This window comes from Cyprinodon tularosa, unplaced genomic scaffold (genome assembly GCF_016077235.1).
Source record: "Cyprinodon tularosa strain WSP-4 unplaced genomic scaffold, ASM1607723v1 ctg412, whole genome shotgun sequence".
Taxonomy (NCBI): domain Eukaryota; kingdom Metazoa; phylum Chordata; class Actinopteri; order Cyprinodontiformes; family Cyprinodontidae; genus Cyprinodon; species Cyprinodon tularosa.
The window spans coordinates 411,296-438,793 of NW_024039133.1; the positions used below are offsets into that span (position 1 = coordinate 411,296).

Consider the following 27,498-nt stretch of genomic DNA (forward strand, 5'->3'; position numbering starts at 1 on the left):
CTTGTGCTTTACTCAAAATACATACAAGAAAACAAAAAAAACACACAAACAGACAAAAAAAAAAAAAAAAAACACTTGTACGCATTTACCGACGTCATCTGTCCTCATACGCCAGTCTGGATGGAATGTGACGCCAAAGCTCCTCGAGTGAAGTCTCGCGGAGTAAAAACACCGGTCGGCCATTTTTCTCCATTTATTACAGGGCACCGTGCTTGTGTAGTATAACAGAGAATGTTGCGATCACTTTAATAAGCCTGCAACTTTTCGCCAAGTTTTATTTGGGTGTTCAAGCATTCACATCACCGCAAACTGGACACACACCATGTTTGTGTCTACCACTACAAAGTTTTTTCGATGACATCCCTGTCTGGATAGATGATTGTCTAAACTGTCGTACAAATGGAAATGGTGCCTAGCGAGGAGAACCAGTTCGTACCCAAAGAGGTGAGGGTTATTACAGGACTCTGACCTGATCCAGGAATCGTACTCTAGGCGAAATCTGACAATTCTTGCAAATCCTACTCATGAAGAACGTGACAACTTTGACAACACTTTATACGTTTGTAGTCTTGGTGTGGAGGGTTGTGGCTAACTCTAAGTTAACGGTTAGCTTGACATGACTTAAACGGCCTATCGTGACACTGCTAGCTGCTGCTAATAGCGGCTAACGTCGCTTCAGTTGAAACAGAGTCCATTTAAAAACCTTTGCAAAACTTTTATCTTTTTATTTAACCCAGACATTCATGTTTACAAAAGCCTACAATGTCTAATGGTACTAAATTGTGTAGCTGACATTATGGGTTCCGTTTAAAACGACGGAGTTTCAAAATTGTCAACATTAGTCAGCTAACTTGCATAACATTAGCGGGTGGCTAAAGTCGTTAGCCTGTATGGCTACTACCGTAATTGATATCTTTAGATGGCTAACGTAACTGAAAGTGTTACTTCAGATCACCTGAAAGCGTGTTTTTCAACAAATGGCACATTAGATTCTCTGAACGGTCTTTCATTTACGTTCCTAATTTATTTTTGGCTCATTTGTGTTTAGTTTATGTCCGTTTGTACTCCTAATCCTAATGCACCGATGGTGTAATTTACAAACAAGCACAATGTAATTTTCTAAGATAGATGCGTTTGTAACGTTTTTTATTACTGCGGAAAGAGAGGTTACTAAATACTCGACCTTTCTTGTCCAATATTAATTTAAAGGTACGTTATAACCATAGTAAATTTGTTATTTGACTTGGTGGCTAGTTATCGGGCTTTTTAATTTTAGATATTATGGTATGACTTAAATGTTTTAGTCCTCAGACCGTTTAGATAGGGTTTAATTTCCAGGGTAAATCTTCAGTCGTTTCTAGGCGTGACTTAAATACATACATTTATTGCTTCCGCCTGTAACTTTATTTCTTCTTACGTTCAGCCTTCGTGGCAAACCTTTCATATACTCCTAAAACTAACTTGGTTTTTAGGTGTTTATAAGAAATATTAGAACTTGTTAGTAAAATCTATTCATGTAGGTTACCTTAAATATTTTAGTAATATTTGTAATTTATGATTTTAAATGAAAAAACAGCTAAACACATTTGACTTTATATGTGCAGAACTAGTATATTCTGGATATGATATCTGAAGGGGCATTACCTTTTAATATTTATAGGGATTGTCAAAAGACCAGTTACTCAGGGTGATCACTTCCCTTTTCCTGTAGAAATAAAATAAGTTCCACTTTTTATTAAACACTTTAAGTAGATTTTTTCCCCCCCTGTAAAGTAATCTCTGAAAATGGTGATCCTGATCCATTGTTTTGTATTATTCTATAAAAAAAATATATTTTTTAACCTTTGTCTTTCCCACAAAAATGTTTTTTTGTGTGGTTGTGAAAGGCCACTAATACTATCAAGGTTAAATAACTTGGGGCCTGATGAAACATAATATTCATTGCAGTAGTTTTCCAATTGGAGGCTTGCAGAGTTTTGCTTCATTAAATACGGGTTTTTTTGTTGTTGTTTTTTTGGGTTGTTTTAACACATTAAACACTCCTGAATGTTTTGCATAACACACAGGAATCTGTTTCAGCTGGTAATAATTTACTAGTTAATGGAAACAAAAATTAATAAAAAGGGTTTTAATATATGGCATTGAAATTAGTTACCGTAGATCAAATTGTGTGTCATTCTCGGAGTTTACCTCACCTTAAATATTAGCACAAATGGCTGTTGAAGGTAGGAGATTAGTCTGATTTTTTTTGTATATGATTATTTAACTATAGCAAAATCTGGATTTGCTTTTTTTTTTTTTTTTTTTTTTTTTTTTTTGAAGCTTTGTCTTTCCCACAAACATGTTTTCTTTTTTTTTTAGTATGTGGCTGTGAAAGGCCACTAATACAATCAAGGTTAAATAACTTGAGGCCTGAAGAAACATAATATTCACCGCAGTAGTTTTCCAATTGGAGGATTGAAGAGTTTTACTTCATTAAAAACGGAGTGTTCTTTTGGTTGTTGTTTTAAGTCATTAAACACTCCTGAATGTTTTGCAAATTTTAACAGAAATTTCACAAATATGCAAAACCTGTTTTGTCTGTTAATCTTAAGCTAGTCGTTTTTTGTTGTGGGTATGACTGTGACAAACTTAAAAAAAAATAAAACAAAAACGATCTAAATAACAATAATAAATTTGCTATGAAAAGATGAGAGGATCAAATCACCCTCTTGGAATTATGGCATTATTCTATTTAATGACATTTTTCATTAAAAATATGATCATATTGGTCTTGTTAGTCCTCTGGATATTGGTCTCAGGATTTGTAGTATTACAGTCTATGTTCTGGGATAGGAGGGATTACTTTTTGATTAGTTAAGAGATATTTAGAAATGTAAATACTGCTTCAGTTCTGTGCTAGCTGTGGTTTCATTTCTGCACCTTGTGATTATATCCATGGTAAAAATAACTTTTAATCTGATAATACACAGCTTTGTGTCGTCAGAAGCAGCTTCTTTACAGGACTGGTCAGACACATTTCACCAATATCACAAACTTGAGGAAAGAAGAGGATAAAAAATCAGGAGGATTTTTAAAAGAAACCTAAAACTCTATAATCTTCACTTTTTAAATACTTAATATATTTTTATAGGCATATAAATCTTTGTTATCTAATCTTATATTTAGGATAAGGAGGAAGGTGTGTCACCAACCCGTGGTACTTAATGCAAATGTTTTGTTTTTTTTTACTCCCCACTGTGTCTACATGTTATTAGGGCTTCTTTTGGAGTTGCAGACAGAGTGTTGTTGATGAAATAAAGAGGATTTCCCAGGTGTGTGATATAGCATGGTGCTGGTGAAGATTCTCAGTCATCCAGGTCATAGTCATTCCAAAAAAGATAAAGAAAAAAATAAAACAATCCGCTGGATTTTGTTTCCAGGTTTTAAGCTGTTTTGCGTCCCATCCAGGAAGCTTTTTCAAAAAAAAAAAACTTTAATTGAAAAAGCTTCCTTGATGGGAAACGAAACAGCTTCAAAGTTGGAAACAAAGTCCAGTGGATTTTTTTTTTTTTACTTTTTTGGAATGATATAGCATGGTGTGAAACCAGAGCTTGCTGCAGTGTCGATTTTAGGCAATGATCGAAAAAAATGATAATACACAGGAATCTGTTTCAGCTAGTAATAATTTATTAGTGAATGGAAACAAAAAATAATAAAAAGGCATTGAAACTAATTAGATTATCTAAACCAATGCACTCCGCCTACTGAATTTCAAAGTGCCTTTAGCCTGTCATTTTTTCTGGTGTTACATGCATCTTCAAAACTGTAATTCTGTAATTTTTCATTTGTTTTTATGAAACAATTGGGGGGAAAAAAAAGGTTTGATAAACTGTAATAATTTTATTTTTATTCCATAAATTTTGGATTGTGCCTTACTAGAAGCTTGTAAAGACATTATTTTTATATCAGGTTTGGGGGAGTTTTGACTTGAACCTCTCTTCCGTTTGTAGATTCTTTGGCACTTTATATACCGGTACTTTAGTTGCTTCAAAAATTGTCTTGCCATTTCTTTGCATGTTTCGTCTTTGGTTTTCAGACTCACTTGAACCTCACTTGTACTGAACATGACGGATATTAAAACAATGCGCGATGTTTTGATAACAAAATGGCTGATCTTCTCTTGAAACACAGGTTCCACTTGAAAAACAAATTACAGTGTGTGTTTTGCAGCAGAGTCATGTATGAGTCAGTGCTTCTTACGTAGAAGTATCACTTAAAATATGAAGCTTGTTGTCCTGACAAGAGTTTTTTGCACTGGAATGGCTTCTAACATTTTAAATGCAGTTTTGATTACCTAATTGTGTATGTTTTATTCTATACACTGCCAAAAGGAAATGCTATAGCACATTAACCATACTTCTGCTTGGTGTTCTCTTTACCTTTTCAGATACATAATGCAGCTGAGGAGCCAAGAGTGCTGTGCATAATTCAGGACATTACCAGTGCAAAGACGATCAATGAGAGGCTGACTCTCAATCTGCCTGCCTCCACTACTCTCTCTAAACTTTATGAGGATGTTGCCCAAAAAGCTGGATATGTGAATGGCACTTTTGATTTGGTCTGGGGGAAAACTCTGAACATGGTGAGACACGTCGCTCCTATACTGTTGTAACACTACTTTTAGGTATGAATATGTTCAGCTCTTTCCTGGTTGGAAAAGTAAACCTAACAAATGATCTAGTTAAAGTGTTGGTACTACTTAGTTGGCACCATTTCTTTGTGCAAAAATATCAATTTTCAATCTCAGAAAGAGCCCCTGACTGGGCAAAAAAATAAAATTAAATAAACCATGTAGACCAACCTTTGATAAAAAAGGTATGAGCTCCATGTTTATTTTCAATGTTTATTTTATGTACGTTTGCAGCATAAAAGCTTCAGTGATGATTTGAAGCATGATAAGCTGTTGAATAAATCCTAATTTTAACATTGCCTGTAATGCAGCTTAATATTTGGAATGTGCAGCATTCGGCTGTAGTCACAGCCACCCTTTTTTCTTCTTCTTCCAAAATCCATAAATGTTATTTTCAGCTCTGCCCTAACACATTGTTGATCTTTTAATATCATCTAAAGGCATTAACAGAACCTGCTTTAAGTACAGTGTTCAATTCCTGACTAAATTGCTGTTGGTGTGGATCAGAGATCAGTTGATCAAGATTAAGTATTCAGAGACAATCCATCCTGTTTTAAACTGCGTTATTAAGAAAAGAAAATGCTGTTGTGACACTCGTTTGTAGGAAAACTGATAAGACAGACCCATTACACCATGACCTCACAAGTAGGAGCTCTACCCATTGTCCTCTCTTTGGTCAACAGGAGAGCATCAGTGTTTAGAAACGGTCCTTTTTTAATACATTTTTTTCAACAATCTTTAATAACTTTATGTGTAATCCCTGTACAATAATAGTAGCACTAATTAAATAATGTTTCTACGTATCAGAGGTTTGTAGCTGCCTCCTGTCTCCCAACTTCCCACCCTGCCTGATCAGAGCGTACTAGTTGGTTTGGGGTGTTGTGCTATCTTCGCACAACAGTTGCCAGAAATGACATGATAAAAGCAACTAACTCGGCTTGTGTTTAAGATGGCCACTTCTTCACTCTTCTGGTGTCCCATACTGTTATTGTAAAACCAGATTATAAAGCTGCTAATAGCCTATAGCAGGGGTGTCAAACTAGTTCCATTCATCTCATCATGTTCAGATTGTTTGGTTGGAAAGAAAACCTGCAGCCACACGGCCCTTTCTGGAACCAGTTTGACATTCCTGGCCTATAGCTTTAGCTGTGTGAAGCTATGGGTTAAAAAATTGGTTGGTAGAGGCAATACTTCAAGTTCTGTTTGTTATGAAACCTGTCTGCAGTGAAAGCTACTATAGAAACCTTTGCCCTTCATATTAACCGGGCTTTACAGCTGCAGCGGGCTCTGAAACGTCAATTTGAGTTACGTCCTCATTTTACAAGGCTCGTTAGTCCTTTTCTTGGTTAGTCCATTTTTGCCGCAACTTCTATTAAAGGTGGCGTTTTATTGTGTTTTTAACTGAAGCCATAGCAGCAACATGTTTTATTTTATTCTTATTCAGCTGGTTTATAGATGGTTGTAGCAAAAAGCTAAAGTTTATTTGCAGAATTCTTTTAATCATCTATAATACAAAGTTCAAGAATACAACTTGTAGCACAATGAGCCACATTTTGAATATGTACTATTTAGATTTAGAGTTAAAAACTAACAGATGCAGCAAAGATAAACAAGTTGTTGTTGTTTTTTTATTTTATATTTTTGTTCCAGTTTGCTAGAGCTTCTGTGGCTCTAAGAGCTTTAAGTATCCAGTTCAAACCCCATAAGCTGCCATGCTGGGTTCCCAAACAGACACGTAGCCCCAGATTGCTCCCTAGGCAAGCTGCCCACTGCTTAGCAAGGAGTGGGCTAAATGCAGAAGGGGAATTTAATTTGCAATAATTATTTAAAGAAAAACTGATTTGGATATTTATATTTAAGACAGGCAGCTAAAATATAGCCTCATTGAAGCTACTGAGAAAAGATTTTTGTTTTGTGCCATCAAGTTATGTAATTAAGTTTGCATTGGTGTTGCTATCTGCTACATAGGCTAATCTATAAAAAATGTCCCAAACAAGCACCGGATTTTCCTATTTTCGTACTTCAACAAAAAGGGCGTCTAATGAATGTAATGTATCAGTGAGGTTATGTTTCTTTCTCTACATAATATTCCCTTTTCTTAAATGAGCCCAAGCTAATCCTGTTGCTGACCTAGGCCAAAGCCCAAGTGCTGTGCCTGTTATCTCACTGAGTAGGTCAGTGGATTAAGGTACTGCTTCCACTGTTGCGCTTGCTCGCTCATCCCAAGCTCGTCTTCTGAAAGACGGCATGTTTGTGCCTCTCACAGGTTGGCTTCAAACTGCTTCCTTTACTCGCATCAGAACAGGAATTTTGTTGAAAATGGATTTAATGGGAGTCTGAATATTGTTGTAAGCTGTATTTAACAATGTTAACCTTTTTAAAGGCTTGCTTTCTGTTGGAGTATTAACAAACACATTTTTTTTTAAATCTCTTTCTTACCATGAAGGCACCGCTGGAGCATAACAGTGAGATGTCCCTGTCTGATTCTGGCTTTGAACCTGGTGGTAAGAAAAATTTTCTCCAGGTTTCAGATAAAGACGGAGAGCAACCACAAGTTGCATCGGTGAGTGCTTCATATTAAAGATTAGTTTTTTCTGACAATGTTTTATTTCAATGTTGTTTATGCATAACATTTTTCAAACCAGATATTTCTAGCTTGTCAGCTTCAGGTAGATTTTCTTCTAATTCTGGGATTTATTTTTGTCAATAGGATGAATCAGGAACAGCAGAAAGCAGTGGGCTGGAGGATAGTTCTCAGGAGCGGTTCATCGGGCCTCTGCAGAGAGATGGCAGCGCTGGTGGCAGCGGTGACTACAGCAGCCCATCATACTCCTACTCATCCATCCTCAGCAAATCTGATACAGGTAAGTGTTGCTAACCTCTGGATTTTTCCCTGTATTGTTATTTTTTTTTATACTAACTGTTTTGTTCATTACTTCTGTCTGCCTGCAGGTTATGTTGGTTTGGTTAACCAAGCAATGACTTGCTATTTAAACAGTCTCCTCCAAACTCTTTTTATGACTCCGGAATTCAGAAACGCTCTCTACAAGTAAGAAGCCGATTTAAATTTACTTTATTGAGGCCAATAACGTATAAAGTTTAAAACCCTCCCTTTTTTTTTTTTCTAACTTTAGCTGGGAGTTTGAGGAGTCGGAAGAGGATCCTGTCACAAGTATTCCCCATCAGCTGCAAAGGCTCTTTGTTCTGCTGCAAACAAGTAAGAAACGGGCGATTGAAACAACCGACGTGACTCGGAGCTTCGGGTGGGATAGCAGCGAGGGTGAGTTTTATCGCTCTCCTGTGACTAATCATACGGGTTTGTTTGCAAGTGAATGACTATCTGCTTTTGCATCTCCAGACTTAAATATCCTTTGTAATGGCTTTGTTTTTCAGCCTGGCAGCAGCATGACGTCCAGGAACTGTGCAGGGTCATGTTTGATGCCCTGGAGCAGAAGTGGAAGCAGACTGAACAGGTAGAAAGGACAGTTTTCAGACTTTTTATTTATGAAAAATAAACTCAGCAGCTCCAGAATTTAACTGTGGGGCAAAGATACAATTGGCAAAGTAGCCCTAGGGTTGAGCTTTTATTGATTGTTTTACACGCACGCCTGTTCCACCAACACATTTAGTCATATAATGATTCAACACTGTTAAGAAACATCTTCTAGTATTTTCTTCTATTTTAAACAAAAAAAGAACTGAGACATTGGGTTGTGTGTTTATTTCTTAGGTAATTTTTGATCTATATGAAGTTTTATGATTTTCAGCCTTGCTGGTTTTTGGATATGGAAAAGTAAATTAAAGTAAATAAAACTCACTTATGAGATACTTACTGTATGAAAACATTAAACAGAAACAGAATACCACAACTACACATTTTACTCATTAATCTTGCTGCTTAATTTACATGAAATAAATGTTATTAGCTTTGTTTTTTTCAGCTTATATTAAAAATCCGATTTTAATGGTTAAACTGGAACAAAATTACAGGAAATGAACCTTTAAACCTCTAATTTGTGTGTCTGTTCGGTTAATTAAGCATATAGCCAGACTAAATTACTAACCAGTTTCAGGTTTTAATAGCTCCTTTACTCTATGAAATGTGGAACAGACAAAGGTATTGCAATTGTTATTAGAACATAAATTGAGTAGATGCATGCTCTTGATAATTTTATTAAGTTGTTGGATTAAAATTTTGCAAGAAAATGTAGCATGGTGATTGTTGAAATAATGCCTCTGGACGTCCTCAGGCTGACCTGATCAACCAGCTGTACCAGGGAAAGCTGAAGGATTATGTACGTTGCTTAGAGTGTGGATACGAGAGCTGGAGAATCGACACCTACCTTGACATCCCTCTGGTGATAAGACCCTTTGGAGCCAGTCAGGCCTATGGAAGTGTGGTAGGTTTTTCTTTTCAATAAAGCCAACTCAAAAAAAGATGACCGGTGCTTAAAGCTAATTTTGATTCACTTCACCTCTTTTTGATATTTTAAACTTTAATCTCAATGGACTTGATGTATTTACTGTGCCGCTGCAGGAGGAGGCCTTGCAGGCGTTCATCCAGCCTGAAACCTTGGATGGCCCCAACCAGTACTTCTGTGAGCGCTGCAAAAAGAAATGTGATGCCCGAAAGGTGAGGGTAGATATAATGTGAAGCAGCGACAGAAATACAGCGTTCTGCAGATAAGCTCATCTGCTCTTTTTATGTTCCTTTACCCAGGGTCTGAGGTTTCTGCACTTTCCCTACCTGCTGACATTACAGCTTAAAAGGTTTGATTTTGACTACACCACTATGCATCGCATCAAGCTCAACGACCGCATGGCTTTCCCCGAGGAGCTCGACATGAGCCCGTTCATTGATGTGGAAGATGAGGTGAGAGCATCCATCACTACGTGATTTAGATTAGATAACGGCCCATCAGCATCACAGACATTATGTTGATGAACCAAAATGGGATTATTTTTGTAATACATGTGATGAAGAACATGATGTAACAGTTATTGAAAGATTGTTTGTCCATTTCTTGGTATAACTTAATTTATTTTTCATAGATTATATTTCCCCTAATGTGAAAAAGAAACTTTAATCTTTGAAATTTGGTGGGGAAGAAAAGCAAAAAGGAATCTCCAATTATTTGTTAGCGTTGTGGCAACACTGTGGCAAGCCACAGTTCCTCCTCAAAAAAACTGTCACGCTTAATTTCCAGCATTTCTAGTGTAGTTTTGAAAGTTTTCCTAAATGATTTCATCACATAATTGCATATATATATACAAATAAATACATTTAACTCAAGATAAACATTATGAAAAAATATAGTATTCCAGATGGTTATTTTAACCTGAACTGAAACTAAATCAATATAATGTTATCCTTTTACACTGAAATACACTGGTGAGAACCCTTTGGTATTGAGAGAAATCATCTTCAACTACAGGTGCTGGTCATAAAATTAGAATATCATGAAAAAGTAGATTGATTTCAGTAATTCCATTTAAAAAGTGAAACTTGTATATTATATTCATACATTACATACAAACTCATATATTTCAGATGTTTATTTTGTTTAATTTTGATGATTACAAATGACAACAAATGAAAATCTCAAATTCATCATATCAGAAAATTAGAATATTGTGAAAAGGTTCAAAATTGATGGCCCCTGGTGCCACACTCTAATCAGCTAATTAACTCAAACCACCTGCAAAAGCCTTTAAATGGTCTTTCAGTCTAGTTCTATAGGCTACACAATCATGGGGAAGACTGCTGACTTGACAGTTGTCCAAAAGACGACCATCGACACCTTGCACAAGGAGGGCAAGACACAAAAGGTCATCGCTAAAGAGGCTGGCTGTTCACAGAGCTCAGTGTCCAAGCACATTAATAGAGAGGCGAAGGGAAGGAAAAGATGTGGTCGAAAAAAGTGTACAAGCAAGAGAGATAACCGCACCCTGGAGAGGATTGTGAAACAAAACCCATTCAAAAATGTGGGGGAGATTCACAAAGAGTGGACTGCAGCTGGAGTGAGTGCTTCAAGAACCACCACACACAGACGTATGAAAGACATGGGTTTCTGCTGTCGCATTCCTTGTGTCAAGCCACTCTTGAACCACAGACAGCGTCAGAAGCGTCTAAAGAGAAACAGGACTGGACTGCTGGTGAGTGGTCCAAAGTCATGTTCTCTGATGAAAGTAAATTTTGCATTTCCTTTGGAAATCAAGGTCCCAGAGTCTGGAGGAAAAGAAGAGAGGCACTTCATCCACGTTGCTTGAAGTCCAGTGTAAAGTTTCCACAGTCAGTGATGGTTTGGGGTGCCATGTCATCTGCTGGTGTTGGTCCATTGTGTTTTCTGAGGTCCAGGGTCAACGCAGCCACATACCAGGAAGTTTTAGAGCACTTCATGCTTCCTGCAGCTGACCAACTTTTTGGAGATGCAGATTTCATTTTCCAACAGGACTTGGCACCTGCACACAGTGCCAAAGCTACCAGTACCTGGTTGAAGGACCATGGTATCCCTGTTCTTAATTGGCCAGCAAACTCTCCTGACCTTAACCCCATAGAAAATCTATGGGGTATTGTGAAGAAGAAGATGCAATACACCAGACCCAACAATTCAGAAGAGCTAAAAGCCACTATTAGAGCAACCTGGGCTATCATAACACCTGAGCAGTGCCACAGACTGATCGACTCCATGCCACGCCGCATTGCTGCAGTAATACAGGCCAAAGGAGGCCCAACTAAATACTGAGTGCTGTACATGCTCATACTTTTCATGTTCATACTTTTCAGTTGGCCAACATTTCTATAAATCCTTTGTTTTTATTGGTCTTCAGTAATATTCTAATTTTCTGATATGATGAATTTGAGATTTTCATTTGTTGTCATTTGTAATCATCAAAATTAAACAAAATAAACATCTGAAATATATGAGTTTGTATGTAATGTATGAATATAATATACAAGTTTCACTTTTTAAATGGAATTACTGAAATCAATCTACTTTTTCATGATATTCTAATTTTATGACCAGCACCTGTAGTCTTCCTTGCTCATTTATAAAGGTAGAGCAACATAAACTGGTTGACCCTCTGGGGGATATCCCCACTGCTTTCTTGTGTACTCCGTGTTTTATACAGCATCCTCCATGAACTATAAAAAACATCCCTTTTAATAGCAAAACTATAGATGGCTTTAATGGTAGTTTTCTTTTGAAATTATAATACCACCTATATTGATAACACTACTACTAAAAATTTTATTTTCTCCAAATATGTTATTATAAATAAGTCAATTAATAAAGCTGTGAGAGAAGGAGTAGAATGTGCCTGAGCAGGAGCACAGAACAAGCCTGCGTTGAGTCTCTCTGATGGACAGTCCTGTGAACTATCTGCCGTTGCAGCTCACCAGCCACAATCGGTTAGAGCGGAAAAAGGCAAAGTTAGGGGAGGTGAAAACCTCAGATAAGTGTGCCTTTTCCAGAAAACAGCCTGATTTATGGGTTCAACCTCTTCTAGCTTTAGTGTATTCTGGCTCAAGCATGGCTGGTAGAACTGATTGTGGCCCATTAAGAGTGATTGTGATTTATATCCTCTCATGATGTGTATTAAACCATGCCACATTGATTTGTGCGCGCCAACCTTTGGACCATGGATACCATGCAGCCTGATGTTTCCTTTTAATCCTTGAACCCTTTTTGTATTGGTGCTGTCTTATCTCGCTTAACACACTGCTGTGTGCATTCTGCTGTCTGTCCAGGCCAACACATAATAGTGGAAAACTCTCCCATCTTTATTTTTTTCAACCTTCATTGTTCTTTTGAAATTGTTCCTTTTTAGAAATCACCTCAGACAGAGAGCTGCACTGATAGCGGGGCAGAGAATGAAGGCAGTTGCCACAGTGACCAAATGAGCAACGATTTTTCCACCGATGACTGTGTTGATGAGGGTATCTGCCTGGACAGCACCAGTAGCACAGAGAAGGCACTGAAGCCAAAGGTAATCATCTCGCTTGCCTTTCTATGGATTTGTTATTACCTTCTTACTTTTTAAGGACTTTATCACTTAAGACCTCTGAAGCGGAAACATTTGTAGACGTACCAGAATTATTGATTATGACCAAAGTTGATGGAAGCTTAGAAAATTTGCCCATCTTTAATCCTAAAGTTGTAGAAAATTGTGGGGAAGGCAGGACCACCTATTTTAAATAAAGCATTGCAGCTGTAATGCAACTTTTGCAAAGCATCAACGTGACAATAAAATATAAAATGCCAACAGAAGCAATCAAGTCATATAAAACATTCATTTTAGAGTTTCTCTGTAAATACCAAGAATCATTAATTAGTATTTATTTAAATTGATCGGACCTGGATAATGCCAGTTTGATCCTTGTCTACTACAAACTTGGACTTAGCCATTCAGGCAAATAGCGTTTTCTGTTTAGGCTTAAAGATGTTCTGAATCTGCTCTACTGAATCTACTTAAGTTCAGATCAAATATGGCTGCCAGACATCTAAAGCATTAAAAAAAACATTGGATAAACATTTTGCTTGCACATTCAAAGGTAATATGATGACTGAAACTTTCAACTTAATAGTTACACTATACACTTACAATATGTTTCATATTAGTTTTTATTTCCTCTTCTTTCATATAAGAACTTCATAAATATCTTTTTTAAAATCTGTGTTTTTTACATTTTAAATCTCTTGGTCTCTTCATGTCCTAGCAGCTAATCTAACAGACCAATTTCATGCGTGTAACTGTACTTGGTGTTTTTTCAGCAGTGAACTTTCATCTAACTAATGTTTCTGTTTCCATTCGTAGAGCTTGCTGACCTTTGAGTTATTCTCTGTCATGGTCCATTCGGGGAGTGCTGCAGGCGGACACTACTACGCCTATATCAAGTCCTTCAGTGACGGCCAATGGTACAGCTTCAACGATCAGCATGTTAGCAAGGTCAGACTCAACCTTAAGGGGGGTTGTTTATCCTTTAGCCAGCGGACAACTTTATGACAGATTTATTAGATCTCTTTTTTGTTAAAAAAAAAAATCTTACCTTTGTTATTTCATTTTTTTCACGTTTTGAAACAATAGATCACCCAGGATGATATCAGGAAGACATATGGGGGGTCCTCAGGGAGCAGAGGCTATTATTCCAGTGCCTTTGCAAGGTCAGCTTTCTGCTCTCAGCACCATACCGTAGATTTTAATGTTGTTTTCTTAGTTAAAATAAGGAAATTGAATATATTATAAATTAATCTGGTTTAAGGGTGAATTTATTTTTTTCCTTTCTAAGTTTAAAAAGTTTTCTTCTGTCTCTTTCCCAACAGTTCTACAAATGCTTACATGCTGATTTATAGATTGAAAGATCCCTCAAGGAACGCAAGTAAGAGAATAACACACCCAGATTTTTTTTATCTTCCTAATTAGAGATTTTTACATCAGATTAATGGCCATAATGATATAAAAAAAACAGTATATTACAGATGATATATTTTTAAGAGGTTGAAGTAGAAACATGTCCATACCTTTGACTTGCAACAAACGTTTGTAGTTTATCTTTGCAGGCAGGTATATTTTTAAGGTCGGTCTCCATCAGGAGCCCCTAGTGAACCACATGCAACAGATGGTCAATCTGACTCTGATTTAGATAATTTGGAGTTTGGTAGGACACACGTTTTATTCATTTATTTGTTGAAAGAGCCCTTTGTGTTAGCAGTGTCTGTTTCAGGGGTTAGAACCCTCAGGTTTGCTCTTTTTTTTTTTTTTCCTTTAAATGCGAAAAACATGAAGGCTACCTTGTCGGTCATAATTATTTATCAACTTCATGCATTTGCTTTTCAAACCTGGTGGACAGGAAATTGGTTTGGGTTTTTTGTTCTTTGTGTTTCTGTGCATCTTGATCAAATTGTCTGAAATTCTGTAACCTTTTCCAGGAATAAGGTACTATAGATGTCTGTTGCATGAGCTAATAAGTATGAATGAAAATGACTTCCAACTGGGACTCTTCAGCATCCACCTGAACAAAACTTTAACCTCCTTTGCTTCCATTTAAAAAGTATTAAGTTGCAACAAATCAGTTATGTTGCCTTTTCATCTCATGACATTATTCAATATCTTTGTTGTCATTTTCTCTGCCCTTATTGAGGTTGCAAATCTGCAAAAGGCTCAGTGTGTTGCTATTTTTTTTCAGAGTTCCTAGCTGTGGAGGATTTCCCAGAGCACATTAAGAGTTTGGTTCAGAAGGAGAAAGAGTCAGAGGAGCATGAGAAGCGCCTGAGGGAGATTGAACGCAACACTTGCAAGGTAATTTTTTCATTGTTTAAGTTTAATGTGTTGGGTTTTAAAGGTGGGATTATAGTAACACTTTATCAGCCACTAAATGATGACCTGCATTTTCATCCCAATGTTCAGATCAAGCTCTTCTGTGTGCATCCTGTCAAAATGATGATGGAGAGTAAGTTGGAGGTTCATAAGGATAAAACCCTTAGAGAAGCAACAGAAATGGCCTACAAGGTGGGTTGAGTAATCACTGCCATTTTAAATTAGACTGATTGTTTGAAATACTTAACAGAGAAAGTGATAGATAGGATTGGGAAAATTGGCCACTAAACCAAAATAATTTTGACATTTTGGGTATTTTCTCAGCTGATGGAGCTGGAAGGAGTTGTCTCTCCTGACTGCTGTCGCTTAGTAAAGTATGATGAGTTTCACGAGTACCTGGAGCGGTCCTACGAAGGCGAGGAAGACACTCCTATGGGGCTTCTGCTTGGAGGCGTGAAGTCCTCCTACATGTTTGACTTGCTCCTTGAGACACGTCGTCCTGATCAGGTCTTTCAGCCGTACAAACCTGGAGGTTGGTTATCTGCTGACATTTTAGATATTTGGACGTAATGCAACATAGTATGGATTACTAAGTGTTCAGTCTTTAAGTTTTGTGTTTTTGATTTACCAACAGAGGTAATGGTGAAGGTTCATGTTGTTGATCTGAAGACTGAGACCATCGGCCTTCCAGTCAGCGTTCGAGCGTACCTGAACCAATCCATATCCGAATTCAAACAACTTTTAGCACAGGTTTCTGAAACTTTTCAGTTCTTACATTTATTTTATTTTAACATCATGTACAGGTACATCGCAGTGACTTATTCAATCGTTTAAAACTTAGAATATTTCAGGGATTTATTTTCAAAAGTATTATTCATAATTAATTCCACATCAAGTTCAATATTGATTGTTATGAATCCCAGCTGAACATCATTAAAAATCAGGATTTTGTTTTATATCGTCAACCTACTAAACAATAAGTCCTTCTCCTCTTTAATGTGGTTTTGTTTTTCCAAAGAATCTCAGAGGTGAGCAGAGAATTCTTGAATTTTAAGGCTAAAAGTGAATAAGTAATACAACTGAATAACATGATTTCAAAACAACAAAGAAGAAACACTTCTCAAAATCAATTCTTCCAAAATAAAACATGAAACAGTACTTAAAGTAAATAATGTGTACATGTTAGAATTAAAGTACATCCAGTGACAATATCTACCTTTTACTGTGTATTAATGTGACCTTAAAGTATTATAAAAGGCTTATTAGATAAAAAAGTAACATTAAAAAAACAATAGAAAACTCTTTAGAATATAATCTTTACTTGTGGGTCAGAGTCTTCAGCATTTTGGGTTAAAAACATGCTTGTGAGGAGCAAGAGTTGAATGATGGAATTATTACCTAATCTAAAATTTAATTTTTATTATTTTTTTTCCTTCTGCATATGCAACCATTTACCTCCCACCTCTGCTGACTCTAAATGTGAAAAACCTCCACATTCTGCTGAACACTCATCAAACATGTGGTCCTCCTGTTTCTTTCCACTATATCGTCCATGAATGGGCCTTTTTTTGACACTCGATAAAAAACCAGCCTCTTTAGGAAAGCCTTTAAGGAGTTTTTACTGATTAAACTGTATATCAGCAGTTTATTTTTCAGACCTCATCCTGATCATAAAATGATTATTTCTATCAAAATTGTTATTGCTCTTAAACTTCTAAAGTTGATGAAAAATATGTTTAATATTTCTGTGATTAATCTGGATGAGGTTTACTTTTTGAATGGCTAAATCAACTGTCAGTGTTGCACTGTTTGAATACTTTTTGTGTTTTGTTAGGCAACAGGTCTATCTGCAGAAACAATGCGAGTGGTCTTGGAGCGATGCTATAATGACCTTAGGCTTCTCTACATTCCACACAAGACGCTGAAAGCCGAGGGATTCTTCAGGAGTAACAAGGTCTTCTTTTGTTCCTTCATTTTGTTGTCATAAAAATTAAAAATGCAAAACGTCTAACCAAATTTTTTTCATCAGGTTTTTGTCGAGAGCTCAGAGTTGACGGATCATCAGGTTGCTTTTACTGAATCGCTCTTGTGGAAACTATTGGACCGCCATGGGAACACGATCCGTCTGTTTGTCCTGCTGCCTGAGCAGTCTCCTGGTACTTTGGCCAACAGAACTCTTTGCCAAAAAGCAGGAGAAGACTCTGATGGTCCCTTTGAAGGATCAAAGGGTATCAGGAAATCTGTAGACGCTATACTGGAGGCCAGCACAGAGAAGTTAAAGAACCTGTCTCTACAGCAGCAGGGTTCCAGTGCTAGTGACAGCCAGAAAAGCTCCGACACCAGCGACTTTGAACACATTGAGTCACCGACTCAGGAGGCGGAATCGACCTCTTCACTGTGCATGGCCGCAGACAGCAGGGAGCTAGAGAACCGGATAACTGAGTCCTCTGAGGAGAACCAGTTTGTTTGCGAGGAGCGGTCAGACTCTGAGGTGAACAACGACCGCAGCACTAGCTCAGTGGACAGCGACATCCTGAGCTCCAGCCACAGCAGCGACACGCTGTGCAACGCTGACAGCGGCCCCATCCAGCTGGCCAACGGCCTGGATTCACACAGTATCACCAGCAGTCGACGTTCCAAAGCCAACGAGGGCAAAAAGGAGACTTGGGACACGGCAGAGGAAGACTCTGGGACGGACAGCGAGTATGACGACAACGGGAAGAGTCAGGCAGAAGCTCAGTACTTGTACTTCAGAGCAGAGCCTTATTCTCAGGATGACGCTTCCTGTGACACGCAGAAATGTAAAAAGCTTTCCACTTCAACTTACACCAAATTTCAGAAATTCAAATGTTTTTAATGGGATATTTCTGTCTTTCTCAGGTTTAGTGGTTCATGTGGACAAAAGAATAACGTTAGCAGCATTCAAACAGAACCTGGAGCCGTACGTCGGAGTCCCTTCGTCCCAGTTCAAGGTGTTTCGAGTGTATGCCAACAACCAGGAGTTTGAGAGTGTACGGCTCAACGAGACGCTCTCATCATTCTCAGATGACAACAAGGTTAGGACAAGTTGCTCAGGATATATTTTATTTGGGTGACATTTTTTTTTTATTTAACTGAACTTCTGCTGCTCAGATAACCATTCGACTGGGAAGAGCATTAAAAAAGGGTGAATACAGAGTCAAAGTGTTTCAGCTGCTTGTCAACGAACCAGAGGTAAGTCCTTATTAATACCCAGTGGTTATGTTGGTATGGCACTGGATTTTTATCATCTTAGCTGGGGTACATTTTGAGCAAGGCAGTGAACTAAATGGCTTAATTTGGAGTTCTTTTCAATTGCCAAATGGTTTTTGTTTCTCCAGCCATGCAAGTTCCTTGTGGACACAGTGTTTGCTAAAGGCATGACTGTAAGACAGTCCAAAGAGGAGGTGCTCCCTCAGTTAAAAGAGCAGTGTAAGCTCGACCTCAGCATCGACAGGTAAGTTTGACTAAATCAGATTATTTTTCTTGTTAGACCAAAATAGTCATTTGAAACAGTTGATGAATTTGTCTATTTATTTTAGGGTTCGTCTCAGGAAAAAGACATGGAAAAACCCAGGGACGGTGTTTTTGGATTACCATGTCTATGAGGAAGACATCAACATTTCCTCTAACTGGGAGGTTTTCCTGGAAGTTCTTGATGGTAAGAGAGTTTTTAAATCACCAGCACTCAAATACAATTTCTAAACTGTATATTTTTTTAAGAAAAAGGCCATCACTTCATTTTCTGTTAAGACAAAGTCTTTTTACGTTCTTCCACTATAACAACAAAGATATGAGATTAACTATGATCTCCCACAACCTTCATATTATCAATGATTATTAAACGTTTAGTGGAGGATGTTCTTTTTCCTGGTGGATCATCAAAATAAGTGGTCCTCCTAATTGTCAATCCTTCCGGTGATATGTTTACGTAAGGCCGTCCTACATGCTCGTCCCCATTTTCAAGCATCAGCTTTTAAACAGAGGATGCACACAAGGAGAAATTGGCTCGTGCACGCTCTCGCACGCGTTTAATAGTCGTTCCCTCCAGGGAGCGAGTATAGGGTTGTGCATGTGCATTTTTTTTTTTAAAGTGCAGGGTTTTGTTTTTTGTTTTTTTGTTTTTTGTTTTTTTTAATTTGCGAATATCCTGAACTATGCCTTTAAAATGTAATGGAATACTGCTTTTAAATCAGCATTTGCTTGCTTTATTCTCAGATTCAGAGAAGATGAAGTCCATGTCACAGCTGGCTATTTTGACTCGGAGGTGGAGCCCTGCTACTATGAAGCTGGGACCCTTCCAGGAGGTGATTCTGGAGAGCAGCACTGTAGAAGAACTCAAGGAAAAGGTATTTCTGTCATGTCCTTTCACTTTAACTCTGTATACAAGATGTAACATGACGTCAACTTTGACAAAAGGCTGTTAATAATTCACCATAGGTTAAACAAAAAAACATACATCAATTTAGAGCAGCTATTCATTGCTGCCAAGGGAATAATGAGAAAAAGAAGTGCCAATGCTTTCCATCTTTCATGAAATATTGTTTCTTTGTGTGATTGTCGCCATCTGGTGGCTATTGTTAGTAGCAGTATCCTCTTTAGTGTTAAAACATGTATTAGGTTAATGGCATGTTTTTAGGTTTTTCTTTACATCTTAAATAACAGGTCATAATGGTTGATACTTCATATGTAGTTTGCTGTTTTGGTTATTTTCTTGACAATCATCTTTTTTCCACATTTCACACATTTATTGCTTTCATCGGCTTGCACAGATTGATCTTTAACATATTCTGTTTGTTCCTCATTTTTTTTGCAGCTCAGTGAAATGAGCGGTATTCCTTTGGAAAACTTGGAATTTGCAAAGGTTTGAACATTTCGGCACCTCTGACCTTATTTCTTCATATAAACTTCTTTAACTTATAAGCTGTATGTCTCTGCTGAACAGGGTAGGGGAACATTTCCATGTGATATATCCGTGTTGGAAATCCACCAGGATCTGGACTGGAACCCAAAGGTGACGACTCTGAATGTGTGGCCTCTATACATCTGTGATGATGGAGCCGTGGTCTTCTACAGGTAATGAATGATATTTCTGATTCATGCTTTTGCTTTTATTTACTCCATATTGACATTGATTGCATAAAGAACAAAACATTGAACATGTGATGATAAACCACACTGAACAAATAAAGCTCTAAAATGCTGTTTTGTTAATGATACATTCTAATTGTAAAAGACTGGCATTCATCATGGGAGTTTCTCATCTCAAAATTAGATTTTTTTTAAATTTAATCTTTTAGGTCTGACTACAAAAAGAAAATTGTAATGAAGATAAAACTGTACAATGTCTGACAGTTATCAACGGCTTCTTAATATATTCTTGAAAGATTGGACTAGTTTAAGCTCAGGGATAGGATGAAATGAGTTATTGTGCTTTTTCAATAAAACAGGACCACATGTAGCCTAATGAATGATTTATGAAGTTCTAATATTTGTATTTGTCGTCACAATAGATTGCAATGGACTTTCAGATACTTTTATCATTACTTAGTGTTACCGCAAATCTGCAAACCCTGTAATGAGGTGCAAAATGTATTTTCATCTAAATCTGTAAGAATTGAAATAATTTAAGTCTTCCAATGTGTTTCGGGTAGGTGGATACTTTGAACTGAATGTAATATATTAATGTAAAACTGGCTTATATTGATGGCCTCTGGGATCATTTGTAAGAGTAAAATAACAGAATGGATCTCTGTTGCTGCAGAGACAGCCGAGAAGAACCTCTGGAGCTGTCGGAGGACGAGCGTAATGAGCTGATGAAGAAGGAGAGCAGCCGTCTGCTAAAGACAGGACACCGCGTCAGCTACTCCCCACGCAAAGAGAAGGCGCTAAAGATCTACCTGGACGGCGGCCCTGTGAGGGACCCGGGTCAGGACTGAAGCACAGACACAAACCACTCTCGGCTGATTGGATGGCCTGGCAGTTGGGGGTCCACCAGGCGTCTGCACTTTGACGCCACAGTGGCTGGAAATGGAGCAGCATTGTAAGGCGCGTGTTCTCACAGAGCTGGTTCAGAACCCCCGTTATGTACCATAGTGTAATGTACTGTAAATCTATGAGGACGTTCAGAAGCTAATTTTACAGAGAAGACTCCAATACTGTATAGACAAATCACATGACGTGGAGGTGTACAGGATAGGACTGTAAAACCAGTTAGCAAGGCATCCATCCTGTCTTTGTAAGAGTCCTGTGTGCTTTGAAATCAAACTTCCTGTTATTCTGTGTCCATGTCTGAGCTGAACAGTGTTAATTCTTGCTTCTCTGCATCTTCTTCTACTGTTCTCATCCTGCGCTGACCATTTCTGAATGCTTTAGGAGAAACAGCCTTCCTCCTCTCCATAACTTGGAAGTTAAACATCATTCATAGGTTTTGAGGTGAACAAAAGCAACAAATGTCAGTCTAACACCCACATTATGTGCTTTGGTTTGCTGCTTTTCATCCCTTGCTTCATGTAGTGATTTCATAGGCTGTCGGTCCTTTCATCATAAAGTACAATGAAGCAAATCCAAGATTTCTGCTACTGTTTAAGTTATTCATTTGCTTCAGACCCTGTCATTACAGTTAGGTCTTTAGCAGGTCACACATCTGCTGTCTGTTTAGTTATATTTTTAGAAGATCTGTTTGATGTTTTTTTTTTGTTGTCTTTTGCACTTTGTTAGCTGAACATCCACAGCATGGGTCATCGTTGTCCTGTCTGGTGGGGACTCTTTGGGTTTTTGTCAGGGGTGCACTAAGTTCATCTGGGTCTTTCGACGCTTCTATTCGGTGCAGCTTGATAGACTGACGGCAAATAGGCTCCTGTCCGGGTTAACACCCCCTGAACTGAAACTCAGCATTCAGGCTACCCTGGACTCCTGGTTGCCACCAGCTTTTCACTGCAGAAGTGTCGATGTTGGAGAATTCTTTCTTTGATGTTTATTTCTTTGAAATTTGAGATAATATGTGAAAATAACTAAAGATGATTTTAAAAATAAATTAAAAGTGCTTTTTTTTTTGATAAAATGACTTTCTTATTTTGATCATCTAAACAAGTGTTTCCAAAAAAATTTTAGTCTTACCATTTATTCCGTGAGCAGAACAACAGATTGGATTAATGGTCCACAAACTCCTGCATTCACAAGCATTAAATAACTGGAATGATGCTTCCAACATAAATTTTACATCAGTTTCTATTTTAACACAATGATGCATGAAAACCATGAGGTAATGCAGCCACAAAATAACTTAGCATTGGAGGAAAAAAAGGAATTGCATTGAAATGTATACATGTAGATGTTACAGAGCAAGATGTAGAACATAATCTATGAAAAGCCAGAGCTTGAAATGCCTACATATGAAGTCCATTACAAAGATATTCCAGTGGATTTTATTTAAATTAAAATTGCATAGTTATTTGCATTTAAACCGATACCTTATTGGTTACAATAATCACACCGCATTATCAGGCTATTGATGTTATGTTAGACCAGTTAATCCAAAAGTTATTCTTACTACTTTCAGATGTTATTAATGTTTGTCTCTTAAAGGAAATGATTTGGGCATCTCTCAAACGATATTAGTTTTGTAAAAGTATCAGCTATAAAAAAAAAATTTCTCTTCATAAAAGTGCAATATTTAGTTTAAAATAAATTATGTTTGGTGAAATCCTTTTTTGCATATTTCAACTAGAATATTGCCTTTTTTTATGGTGATGAGCTCTGAGTCTGAGGTATGAACCCATTACATGTCAATAAATCCAACCTTAGCTTCAGGAATCCAGCAAATCTAAGATGTTATGTCTATTCTTAGGACAGGTTAATAAAATGATTGTCATGTTATTTTAAAATAATTTAGGCTTACTTTAAAGGTTATAGTGAGGTTTTTACCAGCAAAGATGAAGACAAACCCTTTTCCAAGGAGGCATCTAATTTAGGCATTTTGAAAAATTGATGAGAAACAAATTACAAATAGAAAATAACTTTAGCTTTAATAACTTGTTTATTAAACGTGAGCTTAGACATTTATATATATTTTTAAGTTTTTCAATTTTAATTTATAAAGGAACGTCAACAGTCTCTAGTTATATCATGCATTCCTTTGTGCTATTTCTTTTAACAGCTGTAATGTTTTATGCAGAGGAGAAAACATTTCTATTGCCAAAGGTTTTAGCTTTAATACAAATTTTATGTTGCAATTAGTGCTGCTTTGGGTTTTCTGGTAACATTTTGTTTTTATTTTATTCAAAATAGTATTCATTTCTTTAAACAATTAGACCTAAAGTTTTCTTCTTTGCAATTATTTTCTTAAAACTCAGCTGTCTATCAGGCTGTTAATGGGTCAAGCTTAAATCACTGTAGAATTAGAAGACTGGTTAATATAACCACTGTTGTTTACAGTAAGGAACAGTTATCTCCAAGGAAAATGTGGAAACAATCATTTTGCACCAAAATAGCCTGATGAGCAAAGAATGGTTGCTAAGAATAGTGCAGCTGACAAGAGCAGTAACCCAGAAATAAAAGAACTTCACTGGTGACCATTTCCTTGCGACAGAGAGGATTTTAGAATGCCAAGTGCCAGAGCTTGCTTAAGGCAATGGCTTTAAAATTGACAAAAAGTCAGCAAAAAAAAAAATGCAAGAATGGACAGCAGGAAATTGGTACGAAGTTTCTCTGAAAAATCCTCCTTTTTGGGGAAATCGTTCTGGAGAAGAAGAGGTGAGTACTACCAGCTGTGCACTCAAGCATCCTTGCATAAAATACAAATTCTCCCAAAAGAGTAGACTTCCTTACAAACCACTGCTGTTCATAAAGAGAGGGACCAAAATCTACATCAGCATCTTCCATTAAAATTCAGGGATGGTTTCAGTATTTTCTGGAATGAAGCAAGAGGTTGAACTTTAAAATGTGGAACCTCCCTAGATCTAAACTTCACTGAGAATATCTGGTCTGTTTCAATATATAAAGTATGACCCTTGCTAATAAAACTTTCGTGAATACATTTTTGGCACCTAATGGAAACTTTTTATCACGATCAGTGAAACAACAGAAGGTTTCAAATGTATACTGCTAAAACTACGGGGAGTTCAAATTATTTTTTTCAGCTTTGTGGATAAAAACCCAGTCATAAGCTAAAAAAAAAAAAAAAGAGCATTCCATCGTTAGACTGAGACACATGGAAAAAAAGTACAATGAATGTTGAATAGAGGAAAAGCAATGTCTTCTTGGCATACATTGGGGGCATTTATCCCCTAAAGAGCAGGAAGCAGCACAAGCTGAATGAGACTGAATATCTTATTTCAGGTTCATATTGATCTATATGTAGACTCTCTAGACCTAAATAGCTGATATCAGCTATTACTAACCTTCCTATCATCCAAAGAAGATATTAATTATTTAAGCAACATTCAGTATAATAATTGTGTCATATCATTTAAACGTAAAGTATAAAAGTGATATCAGTTATTACTCTATTACTACCTTTTAATCTAAAACTTTAGTGGAACAGTAGAGTCTTTGAGGACTTTCATTCTGCTTGTCAAAATGACAATCTACTCAAGCTTTTGTCTAAAGGATGTAGTCGATTTCTGAATACAGGGAGTCTGTTAGTTCCTCTTCACTTGAGTCCTCTGCTTTCAGACACATGGACCCTCGCCTGTTGAACAGTAAGGAAGGAATGAGTAAGGACTTATTCACATACGCTGCAAGATACTGTAAGAACAAAGTGCTGCACTCACCCCAGATGCTGGCACTGAAGATCTCCTGCACATGGACAGTGTTTCCTGGGTTTATCGTCCAGCGTCTTCCAGGACAGCAGCTCCATCAGGTTGTTGGAAACACCAAAGCAGCGTTCACGTTCAATCGGCTTGGCTGAACATACAGGGAATAGCAGGGCTGCACAAAAAGAAACGGGTCAATACTGAGAACGATACACAGTAACCATTGTGGGCAGGATGTGTTGTGTTTTACCTTTATGAAAAGCGCAGCAAAGATCTGGCTTACAGTCAGTCTGGTACTGACAAGTACTGCCAGCTTCTCCTTTGGTAGCGTTTTGGCTGCACTGACCCCACACACACATCTGCTCACTGCAGCACTCCTCATCTTTAGTACAAGACTAAAAAAAAACAGAATATTGTTTAAAACTCTGGTGTCCACCAGAGAAAATGCACCAAAGAAGTACCCCAGTGTTTATTAGAGTTAATCCCTGCAGCAGCATTAAATATTTATTCTTTTTTAACCATCATGTCTGAGGACGTTACTTAATGGTAAATCAAATCAGTGGGGTAGTTTTCTTGTAAAGATGCTAAGAGGAGCATGATCTATATGTTATTTGTAATGGATGTTTTACTGTCTGGAAATGTGAGCAGAATAAAGATCCTGTCCTCTGTGTATTTCTGCTCCTTCTATGCTGCACCTGTGGTTGGCAGACTGCCAGGCTGTTCATTTTTCCATTTATTTTATTCTGCAAACCTCCTCCAGAGTAAATTATATCAAATCTAGAAACCAAAATGTTTACATAAATGTAATGAAAACAAATCTTGTGCAATCACATATGAATCGCATAAAATGATAACTCGTTTTCAACATTGGCTCAAGCCGTCCTTCCATCTGAAGCTCTACACTTACTCGAATTACATTTGTGGACTTCGCTGCATTGCAGTGCATGTAAAACCCCCAGTATCCTGACAGAGTATGAGCAAGACGCTATATACCCCACTGAAATAGAGTCACACCATCATAATAACACCCTGCACCTGCAGTCTCACATACAAAAATGTTCTTGACAGGATGAAACTGGATTGTATGATATAAAATGACATTTAGGGAGGGTTATAGAAAATTAAAGATCTCCTACCATATCAGTATCTTTACATGGCTTACACTTGGACTTATGTGTGTTGGACAGGCAATAGCTTCCTTTCCCACAGTCCTCACTCGTGATGCATCCCTGGAGAGGAAAAATAGAGATAACATCGGATGTAAGCTCCGTTTTTTTTAACATTATGCTCCAGAAGTTGAGAATTTTATTCAAAATAATGACTCGACAATTTGATCAGTTAAGAATCCCAAGGATTGCTAAACATTCAGACCACAGAAGGTTTATTTTCCCATCCTTACTATGAATAAGTAATAGTTTTCATGCATGGCTGTGAAAAAAAAAGAAATACACTGCATTTGGTTGGACACGGCTGAGTCCGTCGATAGCAAACATCATGCAACATTTATAGAGCTGGAGAAAATGAGCTTTCAAATCTAAAAATGGAAGGAATGAGGAAAAAAAAGAACAACTTACTTGATTGATATTGTTATCCAAGTCATTGTCTAGGACAGATGTAGCAGTTACGTTGATTGTTCCCTGTGCAAAGTTGAAATATTTCTTAAGTTTTACTACCAAGGTAAATTGTGTCTGACTTTTGTTTACAGCTTTTATTTATGTTGATCAACCTGTTCTGCAGAGGAGTCCACAGATCCCTCATTCGTGGCCTTATCAGTCTCATTGGGATGACTCTGCGGAAGGTCATTGGCTTGAGGGGTGTCAATGTTGTTTACCTAGATGAACAATAATAGCCTACACAATAAAGACCATCATATTCTTCTGTTATGTAGCTACAGTAAATTTGACTAAAATTTTTTCCCCCCTAGATTATCCTCTCCAGTAAAAATATCCATCTAAGTAGCCAAGTGACAGCAGCATGAAAGCAAGGCCAATTCACGCAGACAGGAGGCTGCAGCTGAGGGTTGCTGCCTACCTGGGGAGATGCGTCGTCTGGCTTCTGCTGCTGATCCTCCTGCACTTGCTGTACAAGTATGCGGTCGAGCTCTGATGGTCCCTCCACGATGTGATTGATTCCAGACTCTGCTATCTCAGGGAGGATGCCATTGCAGACTGCTGTCAGCGCCAGAAATGTAAAGATAGATCGCATCATGCTGCTGCTGGTCATCCTGCTGCTGCTGCTGCACACTGAGGAGAAGCAGGAGGAGGAGGAGGAAGAGGATGAGGGGGAAGGTGTGGCTGCTGCCTCCAGACACAAACAGCCTCGTCACAGCAGAGCAATCACATCACAAGCAATTCTTAAACACCCTTTTTGTAAAAAGGAGTGCTACCGCAGGTCATTCATCCCTGCCATCAGACTTTACAATGCAGCACTATAACTGCAATAATTTGTGCATTAACTAATGTGCAATCACTATTTAATACCCCATGCAATATCCTGTTTTTACATTTTACATTTAACACCCCGTATATAAATATATATATATATATATATATATATATATATATATATATATATATATATATATATATATATATATATATATATATATATATATATATATATATATGGATGCACTGTATAAACTGTATACACGACCCATGCAAATTTTCCTTCTTTTGACATCTTCTTCTTTTTTGAGTATTGAGTCAATGTAACCAGTAAATTTCCTGGTAT

At 37.4% G+C, this 27,498-nt stretch overlaps 2 protein-coding genes across 3 annotated transcripts; one reads left to right on the top strand and one right to left on the bottom strand.

Moving 5' to 3' along the window:
* The first annotated feature begins 160 nt into the window (after positions 1-160).
* Positions 161-21,397, top strand: usp47 (ubiquitin specific peptidase 47). Of its 2 annotated transcripts, XM_038298685.1 has the most exons (29): positions 161-444; positions 3,258-3,314; positions 4,430-4,624; positions 7,119-7,235; positions 7,383-7,536; positions 7,625-7,721; positions 7,807-7,952; positions 8,066-8,145; positions 8,923-9,072; positions 9,210-9,305; positions 9,393-9,545; positions 12,506-12,664; positions 13,493-13,624; positions 13,763-13,839; positions 13,999-14,054; positions 14,862-14,974; positions 15,083-15,184; positions 15,317-15,524; positions 15,627-15,742; positions 16,827-16,946; positions 17,022-17,793; positions 17,873-18,048; positions 18,125-18,205; positions 18,352-18,467; positions 18,553-18,671; positions 19,229-19,359; positions 19,827-19,874; positions 19,956-20,086; positions 20,775-21,397. In XM_038298685.1, the coding sequence occupies exons 1-29, from the start codon at positions 400-402 to the stop codon at positions 20,947-20,949; spliced, it is 4,122 nt and encodes a 1,373-aa protein (XP_038154613.1). In that variant the 5' UTR covers positions 161-399; the 3' UTR covers positions 20,950-21,397. The 2 variants fall into 2 exon arrangements, with proteins under 2 accessions (XP_038154613.1, XP_038154614.1); XM_038298686.1 differs by lacking the exon at positions 3,258-3,314 and having other exon boundaries at positions 163-444.
* A 267-nt stretch (positions 21,398-21,664) lies between these two features.
* dkk3a (dickkopf WNT signaling pathway inhibitor 3a) lies at positions 21,665-27,037 on the bottom strand. Its single transcript, XM_038298691.1, has 7 exons — positions 26,797-27,037; positions 26,492-26,596; positions 26,340-26,402; positions 25,902-25,994; positions 25,016-25,160; positions 24,784-24,940; positions 21,665-24,701 (listed from the first exon to the last, which is right to left on the bottom strand). Exons 1-7 carry the CDS (start codon positions 26,986-26,988, stop codon positions 24,614-24,616), a joined length of 843 nt encoding a protein of 280 aa, XP_038154619.1. The 5' UTR covers positions 26,989-27,037; the 3' UTR covers positions 21,665-24,613.
* Positions 27,038-27,498: the final 461 nt, after the last annotated feature.